Source organism: Cavia porcellus, unplaced genomic scaffold, assembly GCF_034190915.1.
Source record: "Cavia porcellus strain 051 isolate PalLab524CR breed Dunkin Hartley unplaced genomic scaffold, mCavPor4.1 scaffold_6, whole genome shotgun sequence".
Classification (NCBI taxonomy): Eukaryota; Metazoa; Chordata; class Mammalia; order Rodentia; family Caviidae; genus Cavia; species Cavia porcellus.
In genome coordinates, this window is record NW_026947489.1 from 20,736,383 (window position 1) to 20,763,880 (window position 27,498).

General features: G+C 42.9%; 1 protein-coding gene and 1 long non-coding RNA gene across 5 annotated transcripts in view; one reads left to right on the forward strand and one right to left on the reverse strand.

The window, feature by feature from the left end:
- The window catches only part of LOC134476373 (uncharacterized), a 31,142-nt gene extending 10,035 nt beyond the window's left edge, over window positions 1-21,107 (forward strand). The window contains exon 2 of the long non-coding RNA XR_010047956.1: window positions 19,297-21,107. This is a non-coding gene — a long non-coding RNA (uncharacterized LOC134476373). The remainder of the gene's footprint in view (window positions 1-19,296) is intronic.
- On the reverse strand, window positions 11,105-25,581 carry Det1 (DET1 partner of COP1 E3 ubiquitin ligase). 4 transcript variants are annotated; one of them, XM_013158981.3, is made up of 6 exons: window positions 25,440-25,572; window positions 22,631-22,733; window positions 21,641-22,486; window positions 19,485-19,672; window positions 15,205-15,396; window positions 11,105-11,734 (listed from the first exon to the last, which is right to left on the reverse strand). In XM_013158981.3, exons 2-6 carry the CDS (start codon window positions 22,721-22,723, stop codon window positions 11,545-11,547), a joined length of 1,509 nt encoding a protein of 502 aa, XP_013014435.1. In that variant the 5' UTR covers window positions 22,724-22,733; window positions 25,440-25,572; the 3' UTR covers window positions 11,105-11,544. The 4 variants fall into 4 exon arrangements, with proteins under 4 accessions (XP_013014435.1, XP_063106091.1, XP_003475552.2 ...); XM_063250021.1 differs by lacking the exon at window positions 25,440-25,572 and adding an exon at window positions 25,148-25,295; XM_003475504.5 differs by having other exon boundaries at window positions 21,641-22,733; window positions 25,440-25,581.
- Between the last annotated feature and the right edge of the window lie 1,917 nt (window positions 25,582-27,498).

The following is a 27,498-nucleotide window of genomic DNA, read 5'->3' on the forward strand; positions in this document are numbered from 1 at the left end:
CCCAGTGGCTTTTCCCACACCCTGTTGTTCTGTCTGCATTATAACTAGTGCTATTGTTTCTGTTCTAATCATGAACATGAAGCAGAGACATAGTGAAACACCTGAACCACTGGTAGGTCATTCAAAGGCCAAGAGGCTTAGCACCGTAGCTGGCAGGAACAACAGGTTCAGATCACTCACATTCTCTGGAAAATTAGCCCCAGACTCAAGGCCCCGCTGCCCCCACCCCAAGCTGCGACAGCAGGTGGATGGCCATAGAGAGAAGGGGCCTTAGAGCAATCAGATGTGAGGGCTACATGTTGCTAGGGAGCAACCGGCAACAGCTGGCTGAGAAATCAGTCGTGTCCTTGGGAAAGCATGTTCCTGGCCACTAATTAAATGCTGCTGTCACGTCTCGTCCTTCAGGGAGCTGTAGAAATGTGCTGAATTAATGCAGCTGGGAGCAACCAGGTTCGCAGGCCAGCTAAGCCTCCTTGCGACTCTGCAAAGGGAAGGCTCAGAGGGCTGGAATTAAGTTGTAAAGGCCCTAGAAGGCTGTGCGGCAGAGAAAATCCAGGCTTCAGAACACTTAACTTTTCAAGTAGCCCGGCGTGTCTGCCTAACACCGCCTTTGCTGCCGCAGGTGAATTCACTGGTTAAATATTTTTTTTAAATCACATTAAATTTCACATCTGGGTACAAATCCAACACAACTGAAGCCGGAGTCCAGGAGATATTTGCACACCAGAGGTTCACAGTAGCAGCACCATTCACGATAGCTAAGAGGCGGCACTGTTCATCAGTGAATGGGAAAACATGATTTATACACAGGATGAAATTCAGCCTTAAAAAGGAAGACAATTCTGACACAATCTCCAACATAAATGAACCCTAAAGACATTACACTAAATGAAATAAGTCAATCACAAGAGGACAAATACTATAGGATTCTACTTATGTACAATGTAGAGGAAGCAAATTCAGAGATGGAAAATAGAACGCTGGTCTCCAGGAACTGGGCAAGAGTGGCACAGGAGTGAGGAATTTCAGTTTTGCAAGATGAAAAAGTTCCAGGGGCGAGGGGTGTGGATCACACAGCTCTAGTGGCAGACCATGTACTTACCCCCAGCCCCCAAAACCAAGAAAAAAGGTTCTAGAGATTGGTGGTATAATAATGTGAATATACTTCACACTGCTGAACTGTAGACTACACTTAGATAAATGCTAAATTCAGTAAGTTTCACACACACACACACATATATGTATATGTAGATATATGGAACCCAGGGCCTTATGCACGCTAGGTAAGCCCTCTACCAGTAAGCTAAATCCTCAGCCCTATAATTTAAAAAAATTTAACTCTAAAAGTCTTTTTAATACACAGTCATAGTGAACAAATTACAAAGATAAAAATGAACTAAGTAGTAAATGTCTACATTCCCTTATTTCCAGGCCCATTTTCCAGAGCCAGCCACATTACAGAGCCTCCTAGATCCTTCCTGTGACTCAGTGAGCACAAATCTATTTGCATCCATGTTGACCCCAACTTCAGTAAAGTGTAGTTTGTTTTTTACTTCTTACAAAACAATCACACTAAATAGTTCTTCAATTAACACATCTCCGACAGCTTTCCAAGTAAATATGTACAGATTTGCCTCATTATCTTTTACAGCTGTATCAGGCCCCATTTTATGGCTGTTTCATGATTTGTTTAGCCTGTCTTCTCTTGATGCACATTTAATAGTCTCCAATAAAAATGTTGCAATGAACATACATCTTGTTCCCTTTCGCAAATATTTCTGCTTTGATACATGTTTAGGGCTAGATTCTAATTCCATTAAACATTATATCCATTTATTATCATTCTGCTTTTTTGTCTTTAAACAATCAGAGTCAACATATTCCTGTACCAACAGTGAGTGAGAGTATCCTACACATTTACCACCATCGGGTCAGCAAACATTTTTAATCTTTGATAATCTGAAGGGTGAGAAATAAATACTAGCAAAATCTTTCATATAATTGTTGGCCATATGAGTTGTACTTTTTTTCTTTAAACACCACACTCACCATATTCTTTATTTTTTTTTTCTTTTAGATGGCTCATATTTTATATTTTTATAAAATGTTTTTAAATAAGGAAATCGACCCTTTGATAAAGGTGTCGGCATTTGACATTTGACTGTTTGGGCATGTTTTGCCATGCATAGTTTTTCATTTGTAGGTATTCTTTTTGTGGGATGTTTCCCCCTGCCTTTCTTAGAAGGGGCTTCCTCACACAAACAGTAACCTCAAAGACAGCGGCACTGCAGCTATCACAGGACCGCTTTGTGTCCCTCCTCCTTTTCTGAACATGGCCCTTGCTGCTTCTCCCCCAGTCCTCACCGGGAGACCCATGGAAATGTTCCTGGATTCCACTCCAGCTCCTCCACTCTGCCTTTTTACGAAACTCTACATTATTTTAACACAACTTTCCTCGGCCTTCTAAAACGCATCCCTGCCTCCACAACAAAGAAATCTGATGTCCCTCCAGATTTTGAGGGGATGGGTCCCAAGTATGAATCATTATTCTTCTCTATGACCTCGATGAACATTTTTTCTCAAATTCTGAAGTTTGTAACATAAACTAATACATGTTTCATCTCCTCAAAGCTGTCCCAATAATTTATTTTTCAAAGAAACCCCTCTCCAAGTCCTCATGTGCCTATGTCAGACTCACCTCTACCAATCCTGAGTTCAAAGTAATTTAGATAAATTTTATTTTTTTAAAGAAAGTATCCCAAAGGACATTTTAAAATAAAAAGAACTGACTCTAAGAGAAAACCACCTCAGTTTATTTTGAGTAATACATTCCTCCTGGAGGGTAGATTTCAAACCCAACAAAACTTTGAGAGTAGAGTAAGAATGTGAGATGAAAATTACCTTTCATTTGCTTCTTTGTGCCTATTTGGAATATTCCCATTCTTCAAATTTTCTTTCTTTTCTAAGAAATACAGGCCCCTCTCTATTCTTTTAAAAATTAATTAGAACTAAGTGGCAGTTTCTTCTTGTAATCCTGAGGAGATAATTAATAAGTTTAGGAGAGAAACAGGATTTGGAGACCAGTTCTCTGGCCTCAGGAAGCACAAGCACCAGGACAGAGGGGCCCCCATTGCCTGGGGCCTGTGACCCACTTTTGCTCTCCAGAGTTGATACATGCTGTGGCCAGGCTGCCCTCCCACCGCGGGCACTGCAAATGCAGGAGACCAAACCCCAGCATCAAATTCTTGAGGAGACAGCAGCACGTGGACCAGCAGTGGGCTTCCACACAAAAGCACTTTGACACTCAGCTCTTTATGGCCAACTCCCCACACAGAGATTGCTTTCCTGGTTTCGCTATTGATCTGAAACAGGTGAGCCAAAGAGAGGCAAGGGCCTCTTCCTTTGAAAAAGACAGTGATAGATATTGGGAGGTATGGTTAGATTAGTAACCCAAGGGGCTATATTCACTCATTCATTCATTCATTCATTCATTCACTCATTCATTCATTCATTCATTCATTCATGTTGTTATTTATTTAGTAGAGATTGAACCCAGAAGCTTGGCATGGGGCTGTATCACCACCACTTTTTTACTTTGTATTTTTGAGACAGAGTATTGCTAAACCGTTAAGTTCTCCAGCTTGGCCTGGAATTTTTTATCTTCTCTGCCTCAGCCTCTCAGGATTACAAGTATTTGCTACTGCATCTGGTTATTTACGCATTCTTATATTCCTAGTCCTGGGACTTAGCAGATCTTCAATAAATGTTTAACACAGAAATGAACAAATAAAGCAGCATATTAGTGTTCGGGAGGATGAGAAAGCATGTGAAATATATTATCACTGTTTAATAAAGGATACCATTGTTGGGTCATTCCCTATAAGGAGACAGATAAATATATAAGCACAAAAATATTAAGTAATCAACTATTGTTTTTGATAGTCAAGAATATGTCAGCTTAGGCCTATATAAATTCAAAATGTAAATGAATTCTGACACAGGCTGTACTAATGTCTACTTGCCATTAACTAGTAATGCCACTTTGATCAAATTGTTTAATCTCACTGAGGTCAGTTTTCTTATCGACAAAACAAAGGTAATCCTGCACTTTTCAAACAGAAGATGCCATATGACAAAATTCATACCACTATTTATGTGGGCAAACACAAATCGCCTCCAAAACACAAGAGCTGAAAACATGTACCACCTCACACAAATTCTCAGAGTCCTCAATCCAGAAGTGGCTGAGCAGGATGGCTCTGGCCCACCAGGGGCAGTGTCAGTGTTTGTTAATTCCTAGGGATAAAAACAAAACAAACAAACAAAAAAACCTTTCCACACACATCAACAAGACTTTCATAGAACTTGGGAATAAATCAGAGCCCACACTCTTAATCACCTGTTTAGGGGTCTTTACCATGGGCCCAGTCATCTCAGGGCCAGGTACCAGGCTGGTAGGGACAACTTCTATACCCTAGAGTCCACCAAAATTATTCCAGCTTACCCTGCTAGCCCATTCCTTCCTGGACACATCACAATAAAATCTGCCGCCTACATTTCCTCTTATTCCCTTCCAATAGGTCAGATGCTTACGGTGATGCCGTGTGGCCTAAGCCACAAGCTTCTTCTTCCTTCGTGACAATCATCTGTATGTCTTACCAGATCTGATGAGGAGAAATCCCAGTGCCCCTAAAACATACTTTTTCAAATAGCATGCTGGGCCTTTTTTCAATTTTGAGGCCTGTTGAAGAACAGCCAGTTTCATCAGCATGTCCCATTTAAACGCATTTCATTTTTATCCTGTATTGGATCACATGTCCCATGGTTATCAGCTCCTGCTCAAAGTCAGCACTGAGTTTCTGACAAATCGATTCGCACCTCAATGATTAGTGCTGTGCTTTGCAGGAATTGGTCACACTAGGCCTCTCATTACATCGAAACTTCTTTCAGTTCTTTCTGAGGGCTGGGGCTGTTTCTCCTTCATCTTGTGTTGGGGGGTTAATCCTCAATCCTTTTGTACCCATCTCAGCATATCAGCAAAATGCCATTTACTAGGGGACATTTTTCTTTGTTCCACAATGCACTTGCTACTCTGTGCTGTCCTAGCCAGGTTCATCCCTCCAGCAGCAAATGCAAGCTTTACTCACATTAGCGTCAGTCCACTAGGTACAGGCTCTGCCTCTGCCTCTGAGTGCAAAATAAAATAACCTTTTGCTATAATAGCACATCGCTGTATAGCCTGCTGGAAGATACTTTCAGAAGCATCTATGTTGAATACCTGTGGCACCTACAATCACATTACTCACAGGAATGCTGGCAATGGGAAGAGCATGTCCACTCTGCACATGCACAAGTGATGGCGACAGTTATGTCTTACCTGCTGCCTGGCTGGCACTGATAAGACACCAATCTGAAGACAGACTCCAACTTTTGGAAAGTACATCTCAGAACTGATGACATGCCAGTACCATGCTATGTAAAGTGCTGAGCATGGCTTCAAGCTGTCAGTAAGATTCATCAATACCATGATACCAAACCCCAAGCAAACAAAGCTCCCTTCAACCAATGGTTTAGGCCACAAAGAGGGTTAGGAGTGCTCTGGTCATCTCAGACTTGAGTAAGGTGGAGACAGAGGCCAAGACAGAGCATGTCTCTTTTGGATGGTTAGGGGCTGGGCCTAAAGAAGAACCAAGCCTGTGTCACTGGGTCCTGGAAGTGAAGTACTAGTACGGCTTTAAGCTGTCTCAGAGACAACAGAGACAAAAGCAGCTCCCATACAGGGTGAAAGGTGTAGAAATAAAGAAGATCACTAGCATTTATTAAGTACTTAATGTATTAAGAGCTTTAATACTCATTTGTGCTCACATCAACCCTGGGAAGTAGATAAATCAATTTGTATTTTAGAGGAGGAATTGAGACTCAGTTATTATCAAGCCCATAGTTGGGCCCTGTAGTTGACAGGGCCAGGGCTTGCACTAACCTCACACCCAACCAGAGCTGTTCCCGTATTCTATGAGGCCAGGCGTAAGCCCAGTCCTGCTGTGCATCTCTCTGCCTCCTGCAAGGGTAATCAAGTGTTGTGTGATGGAGACAGCCTTTAGAATTTTCCCTTTTAAACCACAGAGGGTTACAGTCATAAAGGGGATATATTGAGCAAATTAATGTTGTAAACAAAATTGCCCCCTGGAACATCAAAATCACTTAATATGCTCAATTGCTTTCCAAACACGCTTTGCAGAAGACCGTTATGCTGATTACCAATAATTATAATCTACTCATTAAAGAATGTCCCTAAGGGCTTCTACAATGGAACACTTCATTGCTGAATTCAAGTTACTCTGTGTACTCGAAAATAATGAAGCTACCGTTCTTTTAAAAATTATCTAATTTATACTGTGCTGCGTGATGGTCTGAATGAGAGATGTGCTATATTTAAATGGAGCCCTTCTCTCAAAGGCCCAGAGTAGCTATTCTGTGACACTGACATGGGTGCTCTCTACGCAGGAGGGATGAGAGGAGGGTGCAGGGAATTTGGATCCCTAAGACATGGTCCTGAAATCTGCTCCTGTTTTTCTTAAACATGTTGGTTCCAAAGAACTTGCTTCTCCAAAGATTCTTGAAATTCATTAGGCACTTGTGGAGACAAGATATTAGAATTAAGAGATTCCTTAAACCCTTTAAGAATAAAACATACATAAACACACAGGTAGGGATGGAGAACTTAACATAGGCCAAGGACACAGTGGGCTGAGCCCTTTCTCTCCCATTTTAACTCCTCACAATTACAAGAAATACTTGGGCCAAGCCAGCTTGTGATGGCACATGCCTGTTACTTCAGCACTTGGGAAGCTGAGGCAAGAGGATGTCCACAAATTTGAGGCCAGCCTGGGTTTCAGAGGGAGTTCAAGGCCAGCCTGAATTACATAGTAAGACCTTATGTCAATGCCCCTTCCCCCCACCACCACCACCAAATAATGACCACTCAGGACAGCTCAAGCATGGCTGCAAGTGGCTACGGGACAGCCAGGAATCTTACGGAAATCTAATAGGAGTCCTAGCCTCCTTGGGCTTCATGGCTACTGAAACTGAACCTAGAAGGTACCCGGCCAGCAAATACTGCATACATCTTTCCTCAGGGACCTTTCTCTTTGCAGCTATTAATTTGCTTTCAACGCTAAGGAAGAGACAACCCAACTCAAAAAGGCTTAAAAAATAAGGACATTTACTATCTCACGGAACTGAACATCTGGATGTAGAGTGGCTGGCATGGTTGTGTTCCAACTCCTTACTCTTCATTCTGCAAGCAGGTCAGCTCTGTCCTACTGCTGGTTATATTTCTGAGTATGGGCATGGGTCCTTGGATAATGGAAACACTAGCTACATGTTTCCTTTTTGACATTATCAAAAGAAAAATATTTTCACTGTATTTCTGACTGTATCTTTACTTCACTGTATGAGTGACCTTAACCAAGACACATGACAGGACTTCACACTGGCTGGTTTGGTCTATCTAGGATTCTGTTTTAGTCACCAGCAAGCACTATGGGACTGTAATGATTGGTTTACACTGCTCACGGAGCATCACAAGCATGAAATCAATAGGAATGATAAAAAAAGAGAAACTGACACAAATTCCTACATTGTTGGCTCAAGTAACAGCACAGATATTGAAACCAAATGGGATACCTTGAAGGAAAGATGGCTGGGCTCAGTGTTGTTATGCTAGCTTTGAAATACTTGTTATATCCAAATGAAGATGGCATGTAAGTCATGGAACACATGAGCTGGAGCTAAGGACAGGGTCAAGGATAGAGTTACAGCTTTTTCTTTTATTTTTTGTACTAGGGACTCATAACCCTGTGCTTGCCAGGCAAGTGCTGAGCTAAACGCCTAGCCTGGAGTTACAGCTTTGAGAGTCATCGGTACATGGCCAGAATTTGACACTATGGGAATTGATGCAATCAACTAAAGAATAATATAGAGAAAAAAGTAAAAACCTAAGACCAAGGGCTGGGGCATTTCAACAGCTAAAGGTAAGCACATGACAAGGAGCCAGCAGAGAACAAGAAGTAAACTTCATGGAGGAGGAGGGGATCCAGAAAGAAGTGCTGCCCTAGAAACCAGAAGAACCAAAAGTATCTGAATACAGAGGGAAACCAACTCTCTCCAACACTGGGAAATTGAATTAAGAGGTACACAAAGGGCCACTGTAAAGACTACAGTTTCAGTGGAATGGTGAAGACAGAAAATTTTCTGATGTGGGTTATGGAAAAATAGAACACAGAGAGAGGAGTGTTCTAGACAACTCTTTTGAGGAGTTTTGCTGTGAAAGGTAACAGGGAAATGGACAGTCATTGGAGGTGAGGGAGGGCCCACCGCAGGAAACTGTAAAGATGTTAATTAAGTCCTAAAGCAGTGGTGGCAAACCCACAGCATGCATGCCACAGAAGGCTGTTTGCATCACTCATATCAGAATGCCAGCGAGGATGACCTACCACAAGAGAGGCCATGCAAGAAAGGAAAATAATCTTAGGAACAAAGTTTGGAGCTTTTTGAAGTCAAAAGGAGAAAGGATTCAGTGGCCAGGTAGAGGGCGTGATGTTTCTGAGAAGCAAAGCTATTTTATTCCCTGGAACAGGAGAAAAGGCAGGACAGAAGTGCCAGCCTAAGTCACTGTCAGCTTTACATCGCAGGACCACAAATGAAAGGAGCAGAGTCTTAGCTTCTGCTCATGGCTTCAGGCCAGTCAGGTGCTCTCAGGCAGAAACAATGGAAGCACATGATGAAGAAAAGCTGCTAAACTCATGACAACGAGGCAGCAGGGAGCTAAAAAGAAAAGAGCCAGGGACCAGATACAGTCCCCAAAGCCAAGATCCCTGACCCACTTCCTCCCAGAAGGTGCCACCTCCTACTGGTCCGTTCAACTGTGAACCCATCAGTGGGGTAACTCCTCATCTGGATTATGGGTTAGCACCTCATAATCCAACTACCTCTCTAGGGGTCTCTTAATCCAGTCAAGATGACAGTCAGGATCAACAGGCACACACAGGAAAGGGAAAAGAACTCTCTGTTTCTATTTCTGCCAAAAAGGAGGTGGCAAGGTGACCAGCCGAGGAACGGGAATTTCAAAAAGAAAGGTGAAGGCGTTAAACAGCAGCTGCAGGAAAAGAGCAAGTAAGTCGGTCAAAAGCATGCATCAGGGTCCCTCAGCGTGCCGAGCGGCTGTTGTGGGTCTGCAGCCACGGACTTAAGCACGGACATGATTTTTTTGCAGCAAGTTTCAGGTGTTCCCGGACATGCAGAGTTGGGGTGCTTCCAAATGAGTACGAAGGAGTCAGAGCAGCAAGGAAGTGGAAGATAACGTAAGGGTGGGCCACAGAGCCTGCACCTAGGCTAAGGAATCAGGAGAGGCCCGGGGGCTGGCTGACAGCTAAGGCAGAAGCCGCTATCCCAGCAAGGCTGTGGTGGGTGAGTACAGTGAACAGGCGAGAGGCTGCTGGGTGAGGTCAGAGCTGGACGGCAGAGTTGGTGGGAGATGGAAGGTACCACCAGATCAACGTGTGACTAACGTGGAAGGGAACACAAATTAAATCTCAGGGTGACACACAGCTCACGAGCAGAAGGGCCAGAATACACTGAGTCACCAGAAGTCACTGAGCAACCTCGCCACTCTACCAAGTCTTCAGGTACTTACTGAGGCCAAGTGCCTTCTACAGACAAAAGCTGTTCACGTGACAAACTCCATGGCAATGAGAGGTACAGTGATGTAAATACACGATTAGGTCCCCCAGCTCTGGGACCCTGCATTTTCCATGACCTCCCAAGCGCCAGTCATATCATCCAGGCCCTTCTGTTCTCCGGTGACCACCTGGCTCATCTGCCCTCCCCTGCTCCACTCTCTCCCCTCGAACCCACTCTCCACACTGCTGTTACCTGGGTGAACTTCCCATCACACTTTCCTCTGCAGAAAGGCCTGGCGCTGTGCACACTTCTCTTCACGATCTCCCTCCGCCGGCCTTTCAAGCACTTCTGCCCCTCCCCAACCCCAGTGTATGCTGTGGCCCTATCAGATTACCCAACTCAGCTGACCACAGTGGCCCTGTTCTTGTGTCTATGCCTTTATCAATATGCTCCTTGAAAGAGCCTCAACCTGGGTGACACCACACACTCCCTTCTACCTGGTCCCAGTGTCGCTTCCCTGGGATTCCTCTCCTCCTTTGCCTCGCTTTCATCCCTCCAGTGTCCTCAGGGAGTCACCAACAGAGTTTTTACCAAGTTGTATTATGATGATCCCTTTAGCATGTGATACAGCATCTACCTGACTCACAGTAGGTGCTTAAATCTTGCATTGCAGGCTAAGAGAGAACGGATTTAGCTGTTCACTATTGAAGAGAATTAAATTAGCCAAACTGTTTTGTGAGGCTCAGCATCTTGCATCACACCTTCTGCCCCAACGGAAATAATCAGGACAGTGGAAGGAATAAAGCGTCCAGCTGTTTGCAGCCACAGCTCCTTTTCCAGCCTACTCTGGAGCACAGTATCTCAAAGCTGCCTTCAGAGGCAGATACTGCTAAACAGCTGCCTACATTACTGCAGGACTCATTATGCTGATGAAATATAAACAGTCTGATAAGCCCCCTGGAAGAGACTGGCTGAGAATGTAACAAAAGAATGAAGGCTGAAGGTCAGCAGGTATCTGAAGGACAGCTGTGACAGCTCAGCCACTCAGGGCACATCTCTTTAGGGACACCTGGAGCTGGCCAGCCCCTCCTACCCAAAGGACAAAACGTGCTGCCCAGTGCTTTTCTCTGCTATGGCGGGTGAGGCGTGCTCAGTCTCCCACCTGCCCCACACAGATGGTGCAGACTTGAGCATGCTTCTGTATGAGACTGTGCAATTACACCGTGCTCCCCCAGCTGTGACAATTACCAGGCGAAAACCCTCGGGAAGAGAACAGTCCTGGCAGATAACTGTCTTCCATGCTGGCACTCACCACTCAGTGCTCTCAGGAGCAGCTGCCGTCTCTTCCAGTCCCACTTGGAACCCAGGCACTCAAAAAGCATCAGTGTGACAGGAACATAAGAGAGTCATCAAATGGGATATATTCAAGTAAGAAAATACCAAAGCTTTAATTTTGTCTTATAAAGATAGCTCTGCTTATTGGGTAAGAGCAGAGGACATACATAGCTCCCGTGTGTAAACAGGATTTACCTGCTTCAGGCTGCAAACCATAATGCCAAGGAAGTGAGATAAAGGAGGCAAAGGTGTAATGCTTTATCTTCACAGCACTACAATGCTAAATAAACAAAAATTAAGTGGATTTAATTAATGCTGAGCATTCCCACAGGGAAAAGGCAAAGGACCTCAATTGACTGGCAGTAGTACTGTTTACAACAAACATCCCATTAGGCTGAGCTGCTTGCTTCTCTCTCTGGTCAGCCAGCCTGCAACCCACAGGGTGGGCAGGGTACTCCTGCAGAGTCCACTGAGAAAAGAAGCAGGCCAAGTGCTACAAGGCCAGACAACCTGGCTGCGGTGAGGCACCTACGTGCAGCAGTGTCGCATGTGGAAGTTGACAACATACTCCGCATTAGTCCTCTGCACAGAAATGGCAAAAGGCTCAAAAGGATGAAAGGTGAAGGCAACAAGGCGTCGCACTGTGTGGTTGATGGGGCGGCCCAGTAGGCCGGCCTGGATCTCAAACTTGAGCAGTCCAGAGTCCCGGGCATAGAACCTAAAGAGACAAAGGGAACAGAGACAGGATGGGGGTGAGACTCACTGCCACCATGAAATCTGAACAGCAGTGGTGTGGGGAGTCACCCTTCTATCTAAGAACCTCACGGTACATCCGTCCTGACTTAGCATCACCTCGGCACCTCGGTCATGTTAGGACAGTGGTTATGAAATTTTACTATGCTGTCCTGTGTCATGGTCATTTCTATTTCCCAAGATGACCCCTGGTTATACCTAAACTATAGCCTTCTCACTTCCATGAGTTCCTGCCTAACCAGTGTGTGGGCCAGGACTAGAAATGAGACACAACCCACAAACCTAAGACACACATATAATTTTAGATTTCCAGGTAGCCATATTTTTAAAAAGTTTTTAAAAGGATGAAATTGATTTTAATATATTTAATCCAATATATCCAAAATACAATTTCACCCTGAAATCAATATAAAAATATTAACAAGGTATTTTACCTATTTTTTCTTTTTCCTGAATGTCTGAAATCTGATGTGACACTTGAACACATCGCAACTCTGACTCACTTCAGGGAGACAGCTCATGTGACGAGCGGCTACCACACAAGACAGCCTGGCTCTAAGCCCATCTTTATGAGTCTTCACATTTAAGAATAAATTCTTTTGGGAGGTTCTTTTTCAATCACAGAAACAAAGTACTAAGTCATTTTTAACCTTCCATCTAATACAGTAAGAGTAAAGATAACCTTCCTGCATCCTGCTACTTACCCACCTTTGCTCACATGCAAAGTAAATGACCTGTGGCTGGAGAAACTAGAGCTGACTGGCAGGCAGGGCTGCATCAGAGGCAAGTGCTAGGACAGGGACAGCCCCGAATTACACAGCTCTCTAATTTTCCTTTTGGAAAACAAATACATAAGCAGACAATGAAATAATCTTATTCCTCAAATTCATATCCTCAGAATTGAAGTTAAATCAAGTAGTGACATGATTAAAAATGACCATGAAAAGTTGGGCCCAGTGTCACACACTTGCAGTCCCTGGTGCTTGGAAGAATGAGGCAGGAGGAACACTTGAACCTACAGGTTTGAGAACTGCGTAGTCAAAAGAGTGAGACCCAGTTCAAAGGGGAAAGAAAGACGGCTAGTAGGGCAGTCACACTAATACAAAAATCCATAAAAAGGGTAAATGGTCAGCAATAGGGGAACAGTTAAATAAATTATGGCACGCCTACTCAAAGGGATGATATGCCTGCCATCATTAGGTCTATGATTGTGAAGATGATAGAACAGAACAGAAAAATGTTTAGACAGTAAAAACAGTATAAACTATGACACTAAGCCTAATTACAACTGTAGCAAATGTAAACAGGCTACAGTAACGGCCTTATCTCTTCAAATGCCTTTAATATCCCTATATTTTACATTTAAATTAAAATACGCAAGAATTACAAGAAAACCCTTTTTAGTCATAGGCAGTAGCACTGCCAGATGCATTATTAGACTCATCCTTACAAATGAGCAGGCAGGGAAGTCAGAAAGGACAAATGTATCTCTAGCTCCTGAGTACATCGGATGAGGCCCATTATGTGCTTTTATGTGTAGAAAGCACATTCACCCTAGTCGCACAGTCCGGACTCACAAGAGCCTGGCATTTCATGGGAGTTGTTTGCACAGGGCCCGGGAGATGAGAAATACGGGATGTGATGGGCAGGGCCCAGAACGTGGGGACACCGCAGGATGCACAACAATCTCACTGCACGGAAAACAAAAGGGAAGCCGAACCCAGAGAGCAAAGAGACTGCAGAAACGCTGACCAAACACCAGTCTAGGAACTCCACAGAGACCCTGGGGAAGAATATTACAAGACAACAAGTAAAGGTTGGGAAAACTGGCTACCTGGTGGAATTAGTAAGTTTCGATTAATTTTCTCAAAATGGGATGATACGTTAAGAATTTTTTTTTTTTTTTGAGATTGGGACTGTACTCACTTTGTAGCCCAGGCTGGCCTCGAATTCTCAGTAATCCTCCTGCCTCAGTCTCCCAAATTCGGGGATTACAGGCACGCACCACCACATTCGCTTGTTAAGGAATTTTGTTCTTGCTTTTCTTTGGATACTGGGGATCGAACCCAGGGCCTTCACATTGACCTAAATCCCTAGTTTTTGTTTTTTTGTTTTTTGCTTTTTTCTTTGGTTTCTTGAGACAAGGTCTTGTTAAATCACCCTGGCTAGAGTTGAACTGGGGATATTCCTCCTGCCTCAGCCTCCCACTATGTTGGGATTAGAAGTAGCTGCCACCACATTCTGTTTGTTGTTGCACTTTAAAGCTCTTGTCCTTTAGAAGTTCATTCTGAAGTATTTACAGGTAAGATGCTTGGGTAACTGAGATTTTCTACAAAATAATCCAGGGCAGCAGTGCAGAAGGAAGTCTTGGTGGTTTAGAGAGATGGAATAAGACTAGACACCAGCTGAAAATCAGGACACAGTGGGTGGTCACACTCTTCTATTTTCCTGGAAGTTTAAAACTTACACAGTAAAAACTTGTTTTAATTGGTGTTTGGAATGTGACTGCAAACTCCCAAAGGAATGATTAATTGTACAGAGTATAATACACAGACCTATTTACTTATCTATTTATTTATTTTGTTTTCTTTAAGACACGGTTTTGCTATGAAGTTCAGGCTGGCCTTGAACTCACCAGGTAGCCCAGGCTGGCCTCAAACCCATGGCAAACCTCTTGCCTCAGCCTCCTGAGTACTGGGGTAACAAGCGTACACCATCATGCCTGGCTTACACAGACCTACTTAATGCAAAATGAAGATGAATGATGAAAGGCACCTACTCTAAGGATCTAATCACCAGTTTCAGTGTGCTTAGGGTTCCAGGAACACAAGTCTCTCCCTACCAGGAAACCCATTAGCAACAGTGGTGCCAGCTCCTCCTCCTCACAGCTGGCACATCCCAAGGCTCCAGATATAGAGACAGAAGGGTCTGCAAACAACCAAACTAAGAGGACTAAGAGGTTGGCTTCAGGTCCCAGTGAGAAACTCCAACATCCCTCCCGGAGAGGAAGCACAGCTCTCTCCTAAGTCTGCCTACTTTTCAAGCTATCTCTAATATCTTTTCTATTAAGTAACAGGAGGGATAAAATAGTTGAGTCAGATATCACAATGAAGTCTCAACTGCAAAACTATTATGCAATGGTATTAGATTATTAATGGGAAAGTATTATTTCTTTCCCTTGGTATCTTTAAAAGGAGAAAACACCTGTCTGAATTAGATGTCTTAGTGGGAAGCAAACAGTAGCGGTAGTTAATTTCTCAGACTAGAATCTCAGTGACCAAAACACTCACCAATCACAGACAGCCTGCCCTTGCAGGCTACCCAAAGGCACGGACGGTGGAGGCAGCGCTATGAACGCTGTCAGGGAAGACAGGGCGAGAAAGCAGGCCACCCTGAGCCCCTGCACAGTCTGCAGCTGAGGCGGTAACACAGTACCTGATAGGGTGGTCTCCACAGGTCTTGGGTCGCTCCATGACTGACACCCATTTGTCATCATAGCTGAAGAGGGACAAGTCCAGGTAGGGGCTGCCACTGTAAGACTGGGCACTGATGGGGAGCTGACCCAGCAGCCGGCGTACCGCCTCTGTGTGCCCTCCATACTTGGCATTTATAATCGTGTCTTTGAACCTAAAATAAAGCACCCATGAGGAAGGCTTTCTCCACAGCTGCCTGGAACTTTAAATAGAAAAACATGAATTTAAACAGCACTCATCCTCTAAATAAAGATTAACCCTACGTATTGAATGAAGACAGAACTCTTTTTTTTTTTTCAGTACCAGGGATCAACCTCACAACCTCACATTTGCCAAGCAGGTGCTTAAGCTGCTGAGCTAAATCTCTGCCCAAAGATAGAACTCTTTTATACAGCAGAGTCAAGGTAGGTACAGACACTCTTAAAAATGCAGGAAACAGAAATGTGAACATTAAATTACTGTAGAGAAGTTCCCACCAACTCTACAAACAAGTTTCAGACAAGTGTAACTTGTCTACAACAACTATTTGTGCTCCTTTTGATAACAGCTCAACTAGGAAAAGGAAGTCAAGAACTTACTTTCCTCAAATAACAGACTGAATTAGGAAGGAGGGGAGGAACACGGGGGATCTGGAGCAGAAGCTGCCTCTCTGCCTTTCCTTAGAGCCCACTTCCCCCAGACCCTGGACAAACTACTCACTCTGTGTTCAGAGAAAAAGCGACCTCCACAATGCTGCAGGTTCCTGAAAGAACACTGGCAGGCACAGAGTTGCACATCTACCCACCTAATACTGCTTATCAGGAGAAAGCACTCAGACAGGCAGGCGAGTCTCTGTGACATCCAGTACTTTCTTGTCTAAGACAATGAAAACTTTTAAAACCTAATGGAAAACTACGATTTTCAAAGATTATATGGTAGCAGGAAAACTGTTAATCATAATGGTAAGCAAAAGAAGTGAGCTATATTAATTCTGCCTATAAGGTAAGATTAAAAACACAAAGAAAATAAAAAGCCTTTTTTAAAAAAGAAGACTGCCAGAAATATGTTAAGATGTTAATAGTTGTATTTGAGTAAGAGATTCTGGGCTTTCCTCTCTATTTTTTGCTTTCCTATACTTTCTCAGGAAATGATGAAATTTTAACAACGTTGTGTTTAGCAATCAGCTTGCAAAAACACTTAAGAGTGTAACAGTGGGCTCTCATGAACCAGCATAAGCCACCGCCAGCAAGCACGGGACAGCCTGGGCAATCTGGGACGTGAGGCCTTGGAAAACTGCCCCTCGAGTTTCTTCCCTTTCTTCTTGTATGGCTGCTTCTGAAATAGCCACACACTGGCTTTCATGGGCAGATCCTCTCACTTTTCTTTTTACTGCTTATTTCCTGTATCTCTTTATTCCATTTTCATAGAGTTCCTTGACTATATCTAACGCATTTTAAGTTTTCAACAGCTTCCCACTTCTAGGAATGCTCCTGTCCCTCCACTTTGAATTCTTTCAGTAAAAGCAGCATTGCCTCTACTCCTTGTTCCTTAATTCTACTTAAATTTGGTCATTTTTAAGGTAAAGACTCTCATCCTTAGTGTCATTTTTTTTTTAAACTTTTGGACATACAAGTGACTCATCTTATTTTAATCAAGATTACCATAAAATTCAGCATTTTGAGCCATATGTTCACAATAAACAAAAAATAACTTTGCTTCTATATATACTGCTTTTAATAATAAAGTACAAGAGGGTAGTCCACAAAATATGTTAAGATAAATTTCTGTAGGGGAGACAGAGTGATATATGAACTTTAAAATATGAAGAAGCGATGTAAAAGTTCCAATATATAGGGAATAATTTGCTCTGTATTTTCTATATAAGACAATTTGAACACCAAACTACTAAGGTATTTAGATTGCTTTGCCTATACTAAAATAGTGTTGTAATATTTTTTTGTGGCTCTGGCAATTAAGCACTAATTTTATTTTTAAATGTCAATATTTAATATACACTACAAATGGCATTTTCTACAACCTTTTGAAATTCAGTAATAATAGTTTGAAAACTTGAGAATTTAGTTTAAAAATATCTGAGAGAATCTACAGTTTTGCAAAATCCTCTGGTAGAATGAAGCAAAATTTTCTTCAAAGAGCCACAGAGCTAGAATTTGCAATCTCTGTCTTCAACCTTTATCTTCTTTTCTAGGAGCTAGCTGTTTTCTGAAAACTATTTCAGAATACCTCTGGAAGCTATTGGGAAACAGTTTTCAGAAAAAAGTTTTGTCCAAATCCTTTACTCATTCAACAGACACCTATGAGCTCCTCCCCCATGACAGACACTGGCCTTGGTGTTAGAGACGCAGCAGTGAATACAACGGATAAAAGTTCCTGCCTTCATGGAGCTTACCTTCACTCCTGGGCTCGTTCCTCACCACCACCTCCATGACCACTACCACCTCCACCACCACCACCACCACCACCACCAGAAAAAAGGAAAAAGGAAAAGAACGGAGCAGGGCAGGAGGTGGTGGGAAGGAAGAAAAGGAAGGATAGAGTTCATTCCATAATGAAAACAGTAAAATCTGAGCCATGTTATACTGCCAAAAATTCCCATAGAGAATAGAGATGTTAAGGCAGATTATATGTACCAGAGAAAAAGGAAAAAGCAATCGGTAATCTGAGTATTAGTATTCTTCTATTTCCAGTGAGGGGATCCTTTTACATAAATATGATACCAGTACATTAGGATATCTGCTTGACTCATTCATTTTTCCCAACAGCAGTAATGCTTATTCTGATTCATCCATTTACTGTGGTCTGGTCTATCATGGGGCCCAGACTAAGGATAAAATAATTTAAGTGTGTGAAACCCAAAGAGGCCCTTCCTCACAAGGGCAGAACTGAGCCCAGAGGAATCACTCCTTTCACAATAATGTACTAAGGTAATTGTTAGAAGCTCTAGTTCAGAAGAGGACCTTGCTAACTGCTATTGTCTGTTTAGTGGTCCAGGTATTTTGTGAAAGAATTCCAAAAGTCAGTATTTGAAAGTCTCTTCTTTGGGTTGGTTTGTTTTCCTAGAGAAAATTACTCTCGCCCAGGGCTATAAGCCTGGATGCTGTATCTGGGAAGCCAGATGGGAGTCTTGCCCAGTGAAATGTCACTTTCATTAATTTCAGTTTTTAGTAATGATGCTTCTCATTCCATTCTCAGCTCTGTCTCATGAACTTGGCTCGATTTGTTGAAAGAATAGGGGCCAGGAATTTAGCTCAGTGGCGTAAGTGCCTGCCTGGCAACCGCGAGATCATGAGTTCGATCCCCAATACTGCAAAAATAAAGACTAAACTTGCAGCCCTTTAAATGACTTAGTTTAGGGCAGTGATCTAAAGGATCTGATTTGATACTTTTAAGAACTTACCAACCCTCCTGATTTCAGCCTGGGTACTTCACAGGTACCTTCAGAGGTACCCTGGCCTCCAACTTTCTTATCCTTTCCACAATTCTCTGGCTTTTGTAAGGTAAACATGTTTGTTGATGACTAAATTTTACAGCCCTCAGTCTGCTAGGTCAGTTATCATTCATCTGTTGGCTTTTCAGCTTCCAAAACTTTCCTGCCTCCCTATGTCTCCTCTCTCATTCTCTTTATTCTTAGAGATTTGAATCTTTTATTTCTTTATTGTTGTTTTACTAGAGTTGGCAAAAGAACAGATAAATACATGTGTTCAATATATCACATTTAACTAAAAGTTCTAAAATCATTTCTTTAATTATTCTTTCAACAAATATTTAAGTGCTTGACAAAGCACCACTAGGATGAATAAATAAACAGACACAGTATCTTTCTGCAAGTCATGTATGTTCTAATAAGAATTCAATACACGGGGGCTGGGAATTTAGCTCAGCAGCATAAGCGCCTGCCTTGCAAGCAGACAGTCGTGAGTTCGGTACCCGGTACCGATTAAAAAGAAAAAGATTAAAAAAAAAAAAATTCAATACACAAATAATTTAATTCCAGGGGCCAAGGATATACCACAGCAGCATAAGCATGTGCCTGACAAATAATTTAATTCAACAGGTGTCAAGACAGAAGTTCAGGATGACAAAAAGGGCTGGTTACAGTAACAGGCAGACCCAACCAAGGCCTGGTGGGCAGGGAGAAGAGGAGAAAGGGTCCTGGAGAAAACAACTATGGGCCTAACCTCAACAAGTTAAGAAATTTTTTTCTTTAAAGTTAAAGACTGCTAAGCCTGAAGAAGAGCTTACCGGCGCTGGATCTGCCTTGCAAAATTATTGCTAGAGGCTGAGCAGGGAAACTGGACTTCACTGTGCAGAGTAGCATTGCGGAATAGATCGCAGAAGTTCTCAAAGAGCTCCAGAAGTTCATCTGATGTATTTTCAAACACAGCGATCACCTCAGTTGTCACCATATTGTACACCACAAAGAAAGATGCCTGCAGAAGAAAAGCGAGTGCTAAGGAACAGCTAGGTGTAAAGAAATGCCTAGGAAATAGCACTTGGCTTAAAATCCTCACCACCCAAATAAAACAAGTGAGCACCTCTGCTCTAGAACCAAGGTGGACGCGTGACTCCTGATGGCCAAGACAGGAAGCACCAGACGCCTTATCAATAGACAGCCTCAGTGTGGACAGATTTCCCACTGCTTCTGTCCTGCTAGAATTACAGAGTTGGGCAGCACATTTGTATAAAAAGATTTCCAACTCCTCAATTCAAACTGCGCAAATTCGGTATTTTTCATTCCAAATGTTTATTCCTTACTTGCTTCCCAACCCATTTTGAGATTTAAAAAAAAACTTTTTTAAAATGCCAGATTTAATTTTCTTTCCTGCTGAGAAAGTGATTTGCAGCCTGGGGCTGCCTGTTGGCAAATGATTTTCTCTTGTATGTGTACAGTTGAAAGTCCAATTCAGGGGTATTTATTTTTCCCTCTTAATATTTCTAACATGCAGAGAGACGTCTTAAGTACATTGTGTCCTAAAACTGCTCAAGCAAGTTGTATCCATGCAGGGTACTGCTGCTGAACAAATGAAAAATCAGAGAGACATTTTCCATTTCTTCCTTCAAAATGTTCTTTCAGCCCAGAGTATTTGTAAAATACATTTGAGGTTTGGAGCAATTAAGATCAGAGGGGAACCTGAAAAGCATTCAGATGCCATAGGTGGCAGAGTTACTACTTTTTCTGAATGGGCCCTGGAGAGACAGCCCTCTTCCTTTAAACCTCCAATGCTCTGCTTCTCCCACAGGAAGCCCCAGGAACCCCTAATCTTTATCACAGTGAATGTAGCAGTGTGAATTATTCTGTAAGCTCTCAACAGGACTCTAGAAGTTTTCAGAATACTGGGATTAGTATTTCACCCTGCTCTGATTGAATTTAAATCTCCACTACCAATTTCTGGAGCCTTTTGGCCCACCTGTTGTATTAGTAATTAGTCCTTCCCAGAGGTCCTATTTCATAGCTTTTGCAGTCACCTGGAAATTAAATTTGGCTTTAAATTAAAAAGGCTAGAAAGCAACCTGAGAATAATGCCCATAATGTTACCAAGGCTTTGTGTTTAGATGTACTTTTTACACACCGACCTTATTGGAACTGATCAAATTAAACTGGGGGAGGAGAGACGAGGCCAACTGGGGCAGAGAGATTGGGTGTAGAGTTACAAACTCTGCAACTAAAGGACACAGTCTTAGTAGTCCTTCTAACTACATCTTATTGTAGCTACCAGAAAAAAAGGTCACCTGTTGGCAAAGGACAAAAGGATAATCTCAAGTGCAGAGATCACAGACAACTTATTCCATCTTAAAAAAAAGAAGGTAATTGTAGCTCAACCTTAAATAAAAATTGACTTATGTCCTCTCTATAGTCCCAGACAGGGTTTAATTATATCATGGTTTTACTAAGATGTCTCGTAATTATGTGAATATGAAATTACACAGTGATCATCAGCCTTGCCTCCAAGGCAGACTGGAAAATAAAGAACAGAAAGGGACAGATTTTTAAAGGACTTTCTCTTTTGCATTTGAGTGCTCATGCTCATTGTCAATGCCAAGCAGCCAGCTTGATTAGCAGTCTTACAAAACCAAAGCAGAATTATTTAAAAGTAGTCAGCTTTGACTTTACGGCATCTGGGTCTCCATCTCCAGGTACTGAGACTGCTCCCAGAAGAACAAGGATGACAATCACACAGGTGACTGACTACGCACCGTCGGCTTAAGATTTACCTTCTACCTGTCCAGATCAATGAACATGCTCAGAGGGAAAGAAGCTTGTTTTAAGTTTGGGCCGTAGGACACCAACAATTTAGACAACATAAAATGTGTAGTCCTGACAGGTACCTAGTGGCTGCAAGAAACCATGCCATCTCCAAGGAGACAGACAGCGTCAGGGCAGGAGAACTCACCCATACCTGAGACGGGTCTGTGACCCTCAGAGTCACCACGTCCTCACTGGTGTACTTGATAAACAGATGGTTCTCGTCCAGAAGCTGCATCTTCCACATGCGCAGCTGCCGCAGCTGGTCAAAGTACTGAAAGAAACGCCTCTTGGCCACTGCACTGCCATCCTGCTCTGCCCGGCGCCACAGATAAACAAGCAGCCGATGCTTCAGGGAGTTGATGAACGGATCCCTGAAGGGGTTGGCCATGCCTGTCTGACTGTCCCGCTGCACCTCAGGGAAGACAGCCGACACAGTGAGCAGGTCATCCTCATAGCAGAAGCGGCCTATGGTCCGCACGTCAATGAAGGTGCCTTCAGGGGTCACCTGAAAGACATGGATGGTCTGCTGCTGCACAGACAAGATGGCCAGGATGTTTTTATACAAGTACAGCCCTTGGTTGTGTGACAGGACCACTTTATCACACTTAAAGGTGCGCGTATCACACAAGCGGCCAGTGTGAAGGTCAATGATGTGCAGGGAATAGTCCTCTAGTGGGGACCGTGGGCTGGGGGTCACTGACTCACTGTTGCGATACACTTCATAGAAAGGAGGGTGGGGCTCATCCGGGAGGTAGGCCGCAGAGCCCACAATGACACACCGGCAGTCATCGGTGAAGAGGCTACACTCCCGGTTCAGGTGCTCGCCATTGGCCGCAACATTGGTAATGTGCAGCAAGACAAAAAAGCGTTCGAAGAGCCGGCCCCGGATGTTGACTGACCGCTGGTCATTGCCATTGGACAGGATCTCCCCCTCATATCCCTGCAGTAAGTCTTCTGCTGCCTGGCAGCCCTGGTACTCGTAGATTTCAAGGGAAGTCTGGTCAGAAGAGAAAGCAATAAAGTAGCGTCCATCAGGTGAGAATTTACGTAAGAAACAAGGTGGCTTTTCAACGTTGACAACTGTGAAGTTGGGGAAGACATTTTGGTGAAACACTCGGACCTGGTGCCAGTGGGTACCTGCCTTGCCTGAACTGATTCGCCGACGTTCCAAGCGATGAATGACATTCTGGTTTTGGATTCTTCGAGGTTTGATGGTGGAAACATGATGATCCATGATCACATTTCTGCATGGAAAATACAGCAAAAGTTAAGAGAGTAAACAAACAAACAATGTATATATGTCTCGTCCTATATTTTCTTTTTTTTCACCCTAGGCATTCTAAACTTGACAGTAATCAGCATTCCTCTTTCACTAACTGTCAGAAAGTGGTGCTGACATTTTGGGTAGGGGGGGTCTTTTTGAGACAGGGTACCACTATGCATTGCAGGCTGGACTTGAACTCATGTTGTAGCCCACCTGGCCTTTAACTCACAGCGATCCTGCTGTCTCAGCCTCCCGAGTGCTGGAATTAAAGATGTGCACCATGGCAATGTGTTATTTCTAAGGCTAGAAACAGGTGTGAGAAAGGACATAGTTCATAAAGAATACTTTCCAAGCATGCTAACAGTAATGATCAACAGAATAAACACACAAGTGCCTCACATTTGAACAGTACAAATAACAATCACATTCCATGTACACTCATACAAGCAAAAATATTTACTAGACTGCTGAAATTACCTAAAGCAATCTGCGGGATCCAAAGCAATCCGTGTCAAAAATCCCACTTTTTGCAAAAACAGAAAAATTCATCTTAAAATTTATGTGGGATCTTGTGAGACTCCAAATATTGTTGAAAAATAACAAAAATGGAGGGCTCTATTGCTTGATTTCAAAATATATTACAAAGTCACTGTAATCTTAAAATCCTGGTACTATTAGACCAATGGAAGAGATAGCCCAGGAAAACCCTCATACATGTGATTAAATGGTTTTGAGAATTATAGCATTCAGCAAAGGATACTTTTAAAAAATATGTATATTCATTTGCAAAAGAGAAAAATGGACCCTTAAACCATTACTAAACATTAACTCAAGATGGATTAAAGAACTAAACATCTTATCTGTAATATAAAACTAAAAGAAAACATGGCAGAAAGCTCCATGACACTGGATTTAGCGATTTTTGTGGAGGGGAAGGGGAATAGGACACCAAAAAGCACAGGCAACAAAAAAATAAACAAATGAGAATACATCAGTTTTTAAAACTCCTGTTTATCAAATGACATAGTGTTCTCAACAGAATGAAAAAGCAAACTACAGAATGCCAGGAAAAATTTGCCAATTATATATCTAATAAAGAGTTAATATATAGATGCTGGGCATGGTAGCACACACCTGTAATCCCAGCACAGAGGACACTGAGGAGGAGGAGGATTGCTGCCAGTTCTAGGCCAGCCTGGGCTATACAGTGAGTTCAAAGTCAACCTGAACTATGTAGTAAGACCCTGTCTCAAAAAACAAAACCACAGAAGAGTTAATATCTAGATTATATAAAGAGCTTCTAGACTTTCAACTAAAACTCATTAAAATCCAATTTAAAACTGGCAAAGCACTTGAACACACATTTCTCCAAAGACATACAAATGGCCAAAACTGCAAATGATAGGATGTATTATCATTTATCATCAGAGAAATGTAAATCAAAGCCACAGTGCAGTGGAGAGGATGTAGCTCAGTGGACAGTCTCTTGTAAGCTATTCCTCTGGGCCAAATCTAACCCACCTCCCTGTTTGTTTATTCGAGATGGGGGTCTCACTGTTATCCAAGCTGGCCTCAAACTTGTCATTCTATGTGTATGCCACCAAGCCCTGCCTCGCTTTTGTAAACAAGGTTTCACATGAACACAGCCATACCCATTCATTTACATACTGCCTAAACCTGCTTTTGCCCTAAGAAAGAAGAAATGAGTAGGTGCGACCAAAACCACAAGGCTCATTGCCCATCTGGCCTTTTACAGAAGTTCTCCTGGCTTTGCTAAAACCTATTTTACCTATCAGTTTAATCATCACTTCATCAGGGCAACCTTCCTTCACTCCTCCATTAAATAAAATTCCAGTATAGCAGTATACTTCTCCTTCACCTGTTGTTATATATACAACTCTGCCTCTGTATTTTATTTGTGTCCATGGCCTTCATGAACCAGTGAAGAGCTCTACAGGTCCAGTACACAAACATCATATTCCATATGCTCAGCAGGGTTTTGACACACAGCAAACATCCCTTCTCAAACACTGGGCCTGAATCAAGAGATCTACAAATGTATTTCCCCCAGCCCAAGTCAAAACTTCTCAAATTGCAACAGGAATGTCATTTCCTTCAGGAAGTCTTCCATGTCCCCTAACTAAATCCAAACTTGCCATTGTTTGTCTCCTCCACAGTAAATGTCACAATCTGTGTTTATACTTTCACTTGCATGGTTGTTTAGCGTTTGATTCCCCTGTTAAACTGTACTCTCCGTACAGGAAATAACTATGGCTACTTTGTTCACCTCGATATTCTCAGATCCCAGCTCTGGTGCTGCTGCCACAAAGTAAGCATCTCAGTCCTCTACGGAATGGAAGAAGAAAGTCTAGCTGAATAGGGCCACTAACTCACCGTATGGCACTAAGTTCTTTGCCCTTACTAAGTATCACTTTCCCCACGGCAGAAGGTGCACCTATCCCTCAGTTCCTTGAGATGGCTTGTAGAAAGAGTAAAGGATGTCAAGGGGCGGACAAACACGCCTAAGGGGGCGCCCCCGGAAAGAAAAGAACGGGGCGGGGCCTCAATGGGAAGAAAATAGTGTGGGACGGCTGGGGGTCTTGGGGCCTCGATGTCATGCAGGGAGGAGCATCCCAGGGAACGTCTGACTGGCTTGGAGGCTGGGCCAAAAATAATAGGTCCTCACCTGTCAGGTCCTGGCTCAAGGGGCCGGGGCGAGGGATACCCCAACCTACTCCACGCACACCTCCCCCGGCCCCGCCCCCGCCATGCTTCGGGACCGCGGCGCCCGCGGCTCACCGTCCCTGCTTCCGCTGGGCAGCGGAAGTGCTGAGCAGTGAGAAGGGAAGTGGGGAAGAGCGCGGCACCACCAGTTGAGGAATGTTGCAGCGCACCCTAGCGCCCGGAGGAGGCGTGAACCCATAGCGGCTACAAAGGAAAAATTAACCCCGCGCTCTAACCTGGGCATCTCTGTAATCTCCTACGGCAAAATCACTGCATCTGCAGGGCACGTTTTCAAAACCATGAATAAGAATTAACTTTTCAATTTGAGATTGGATGCTCCGTTTTTATCAGCTGAAAAGCCATCTCTCTATTGTCTTCTATATATCGAGTGCCTTGTGCATGTAGATTGTATTTATCTTACTGAATATGTGTTGCTGGCACATATTGGTCGTAGTGTGAAAGCTCTCCTCACTAACTTAGTCCCATAGCCTTTACTTGACTGTTACTTATGTTATCTCATTCACTCTCTTACATGCTGCTGGATCCCTCGGGCCTTTTCTTTGTCCTGTGCAGCTGCAGTCTGACCCCAGATATTCCTGCATAAGCCTCCTTTGGATGATTCAGGTCTCCCTGAAAATATCATCTTTTTTGTGTTCATTGGTTTGATTTTTGTTGTTTGAGAGTTTTTGTTTTGCTTTGCTTTTTGCCTGCTTTTGGTGCATTGGCTAGAAACAAACCCAAACAAGCATCTCTTAAGAAGGTTCCCATGACCACCATAACATGGTATTTCTTTATGATCTGAAATTACTTCATTTGTTGTTTGTTTCTTTGTTCTGCTCCCTAACTCTGGAATATAAGTGGCAAGAGTAGAGATTGTGTTTTTCTTCCTTAATACTCTCACCTAGAACAGGGTTTGGCATCTTGTAGGTGCTCAATAAAACTATTGACAATAAAGAAATGGTTCTGCCCACTGCAGTGCCACAAAGAATGTTTGTTGACTATTACAGTGAGGAAACTGATGCTGACGGAGGATAAGTGGCTGGGAGATGTAGAGTAACTGAGAGGAAAGAGCACAGGTTTTTGGCCCACACTTCACACTGCCAAGTCATTATCAGGTCTAGTCTCCTTTTCCTGTCCTGGGATATGAAGATTTGACCTGCCTTAAAAGTCATTGGAAGAGTTAGAGGCATTAAAGTACAGGCACCAAGCACTATGAAGTTAGTACTACTTAAAAGACAATGCCTTACTTGCCGAAGATGAAATTGAGACCCCAAGAGTTTGTATATTCACACAAATATAAGGATGCAGAAATGTGCCTATAAACCTAGGACTTCCTTTTTCCAGGTTTATCTTTTCTAGGTTCAAATTTTGACTCTCTCATATGAGTTCTTCAGGATTTCAAGCACTCAATTGCCTTTTCTAAGGGAATTTATTTACATCTAACGTTGGACAAAAGATCAGTGTTATGGTTTATATTTAAATGTGCTCCTAAATTCTTGTGTGCTCATAGTGAGGGTTTAGGGAGGTGACTGGATCGTGAGGGTGTGACACTCATCAGTGGATTAGTTTTCCCTGACCTTAAAGTGTATATCTCTCTTTACTTCACTGATCTCTGCTTCTCTCCAGCAAGCCATAAACTGCTTCTCTCTGCGTGTCTTTCTTCCATGTGACCTTGCCATCTTCTAAATTAGATACTGAAGCTTTTACAAACTATGAGCTAAAATAAACCTTTCCTTCTTAAGAGTTTTGGGTGTCAGGTATTGCATCTCGGAGATGAGAATAACTAAGATAAACAGGCAATGAAGTTTGAGCTATCAAATGTTGCCTACGTGGAAATGTTTCAAGCCTGCTACCTCAGTTCTGGGCCAGAGATTGGAACTGGGAGTTACACAAACGCCAGTGGTTGAAGAATAACAGCATAATATCATTCTTGTGCAGCTGTGGCACTGGAGAAGTGAGAGAGAAATAGACACCCAGAAGAAGTTCTATCCTGTGTCACATTAATTCAAATCATATACAAA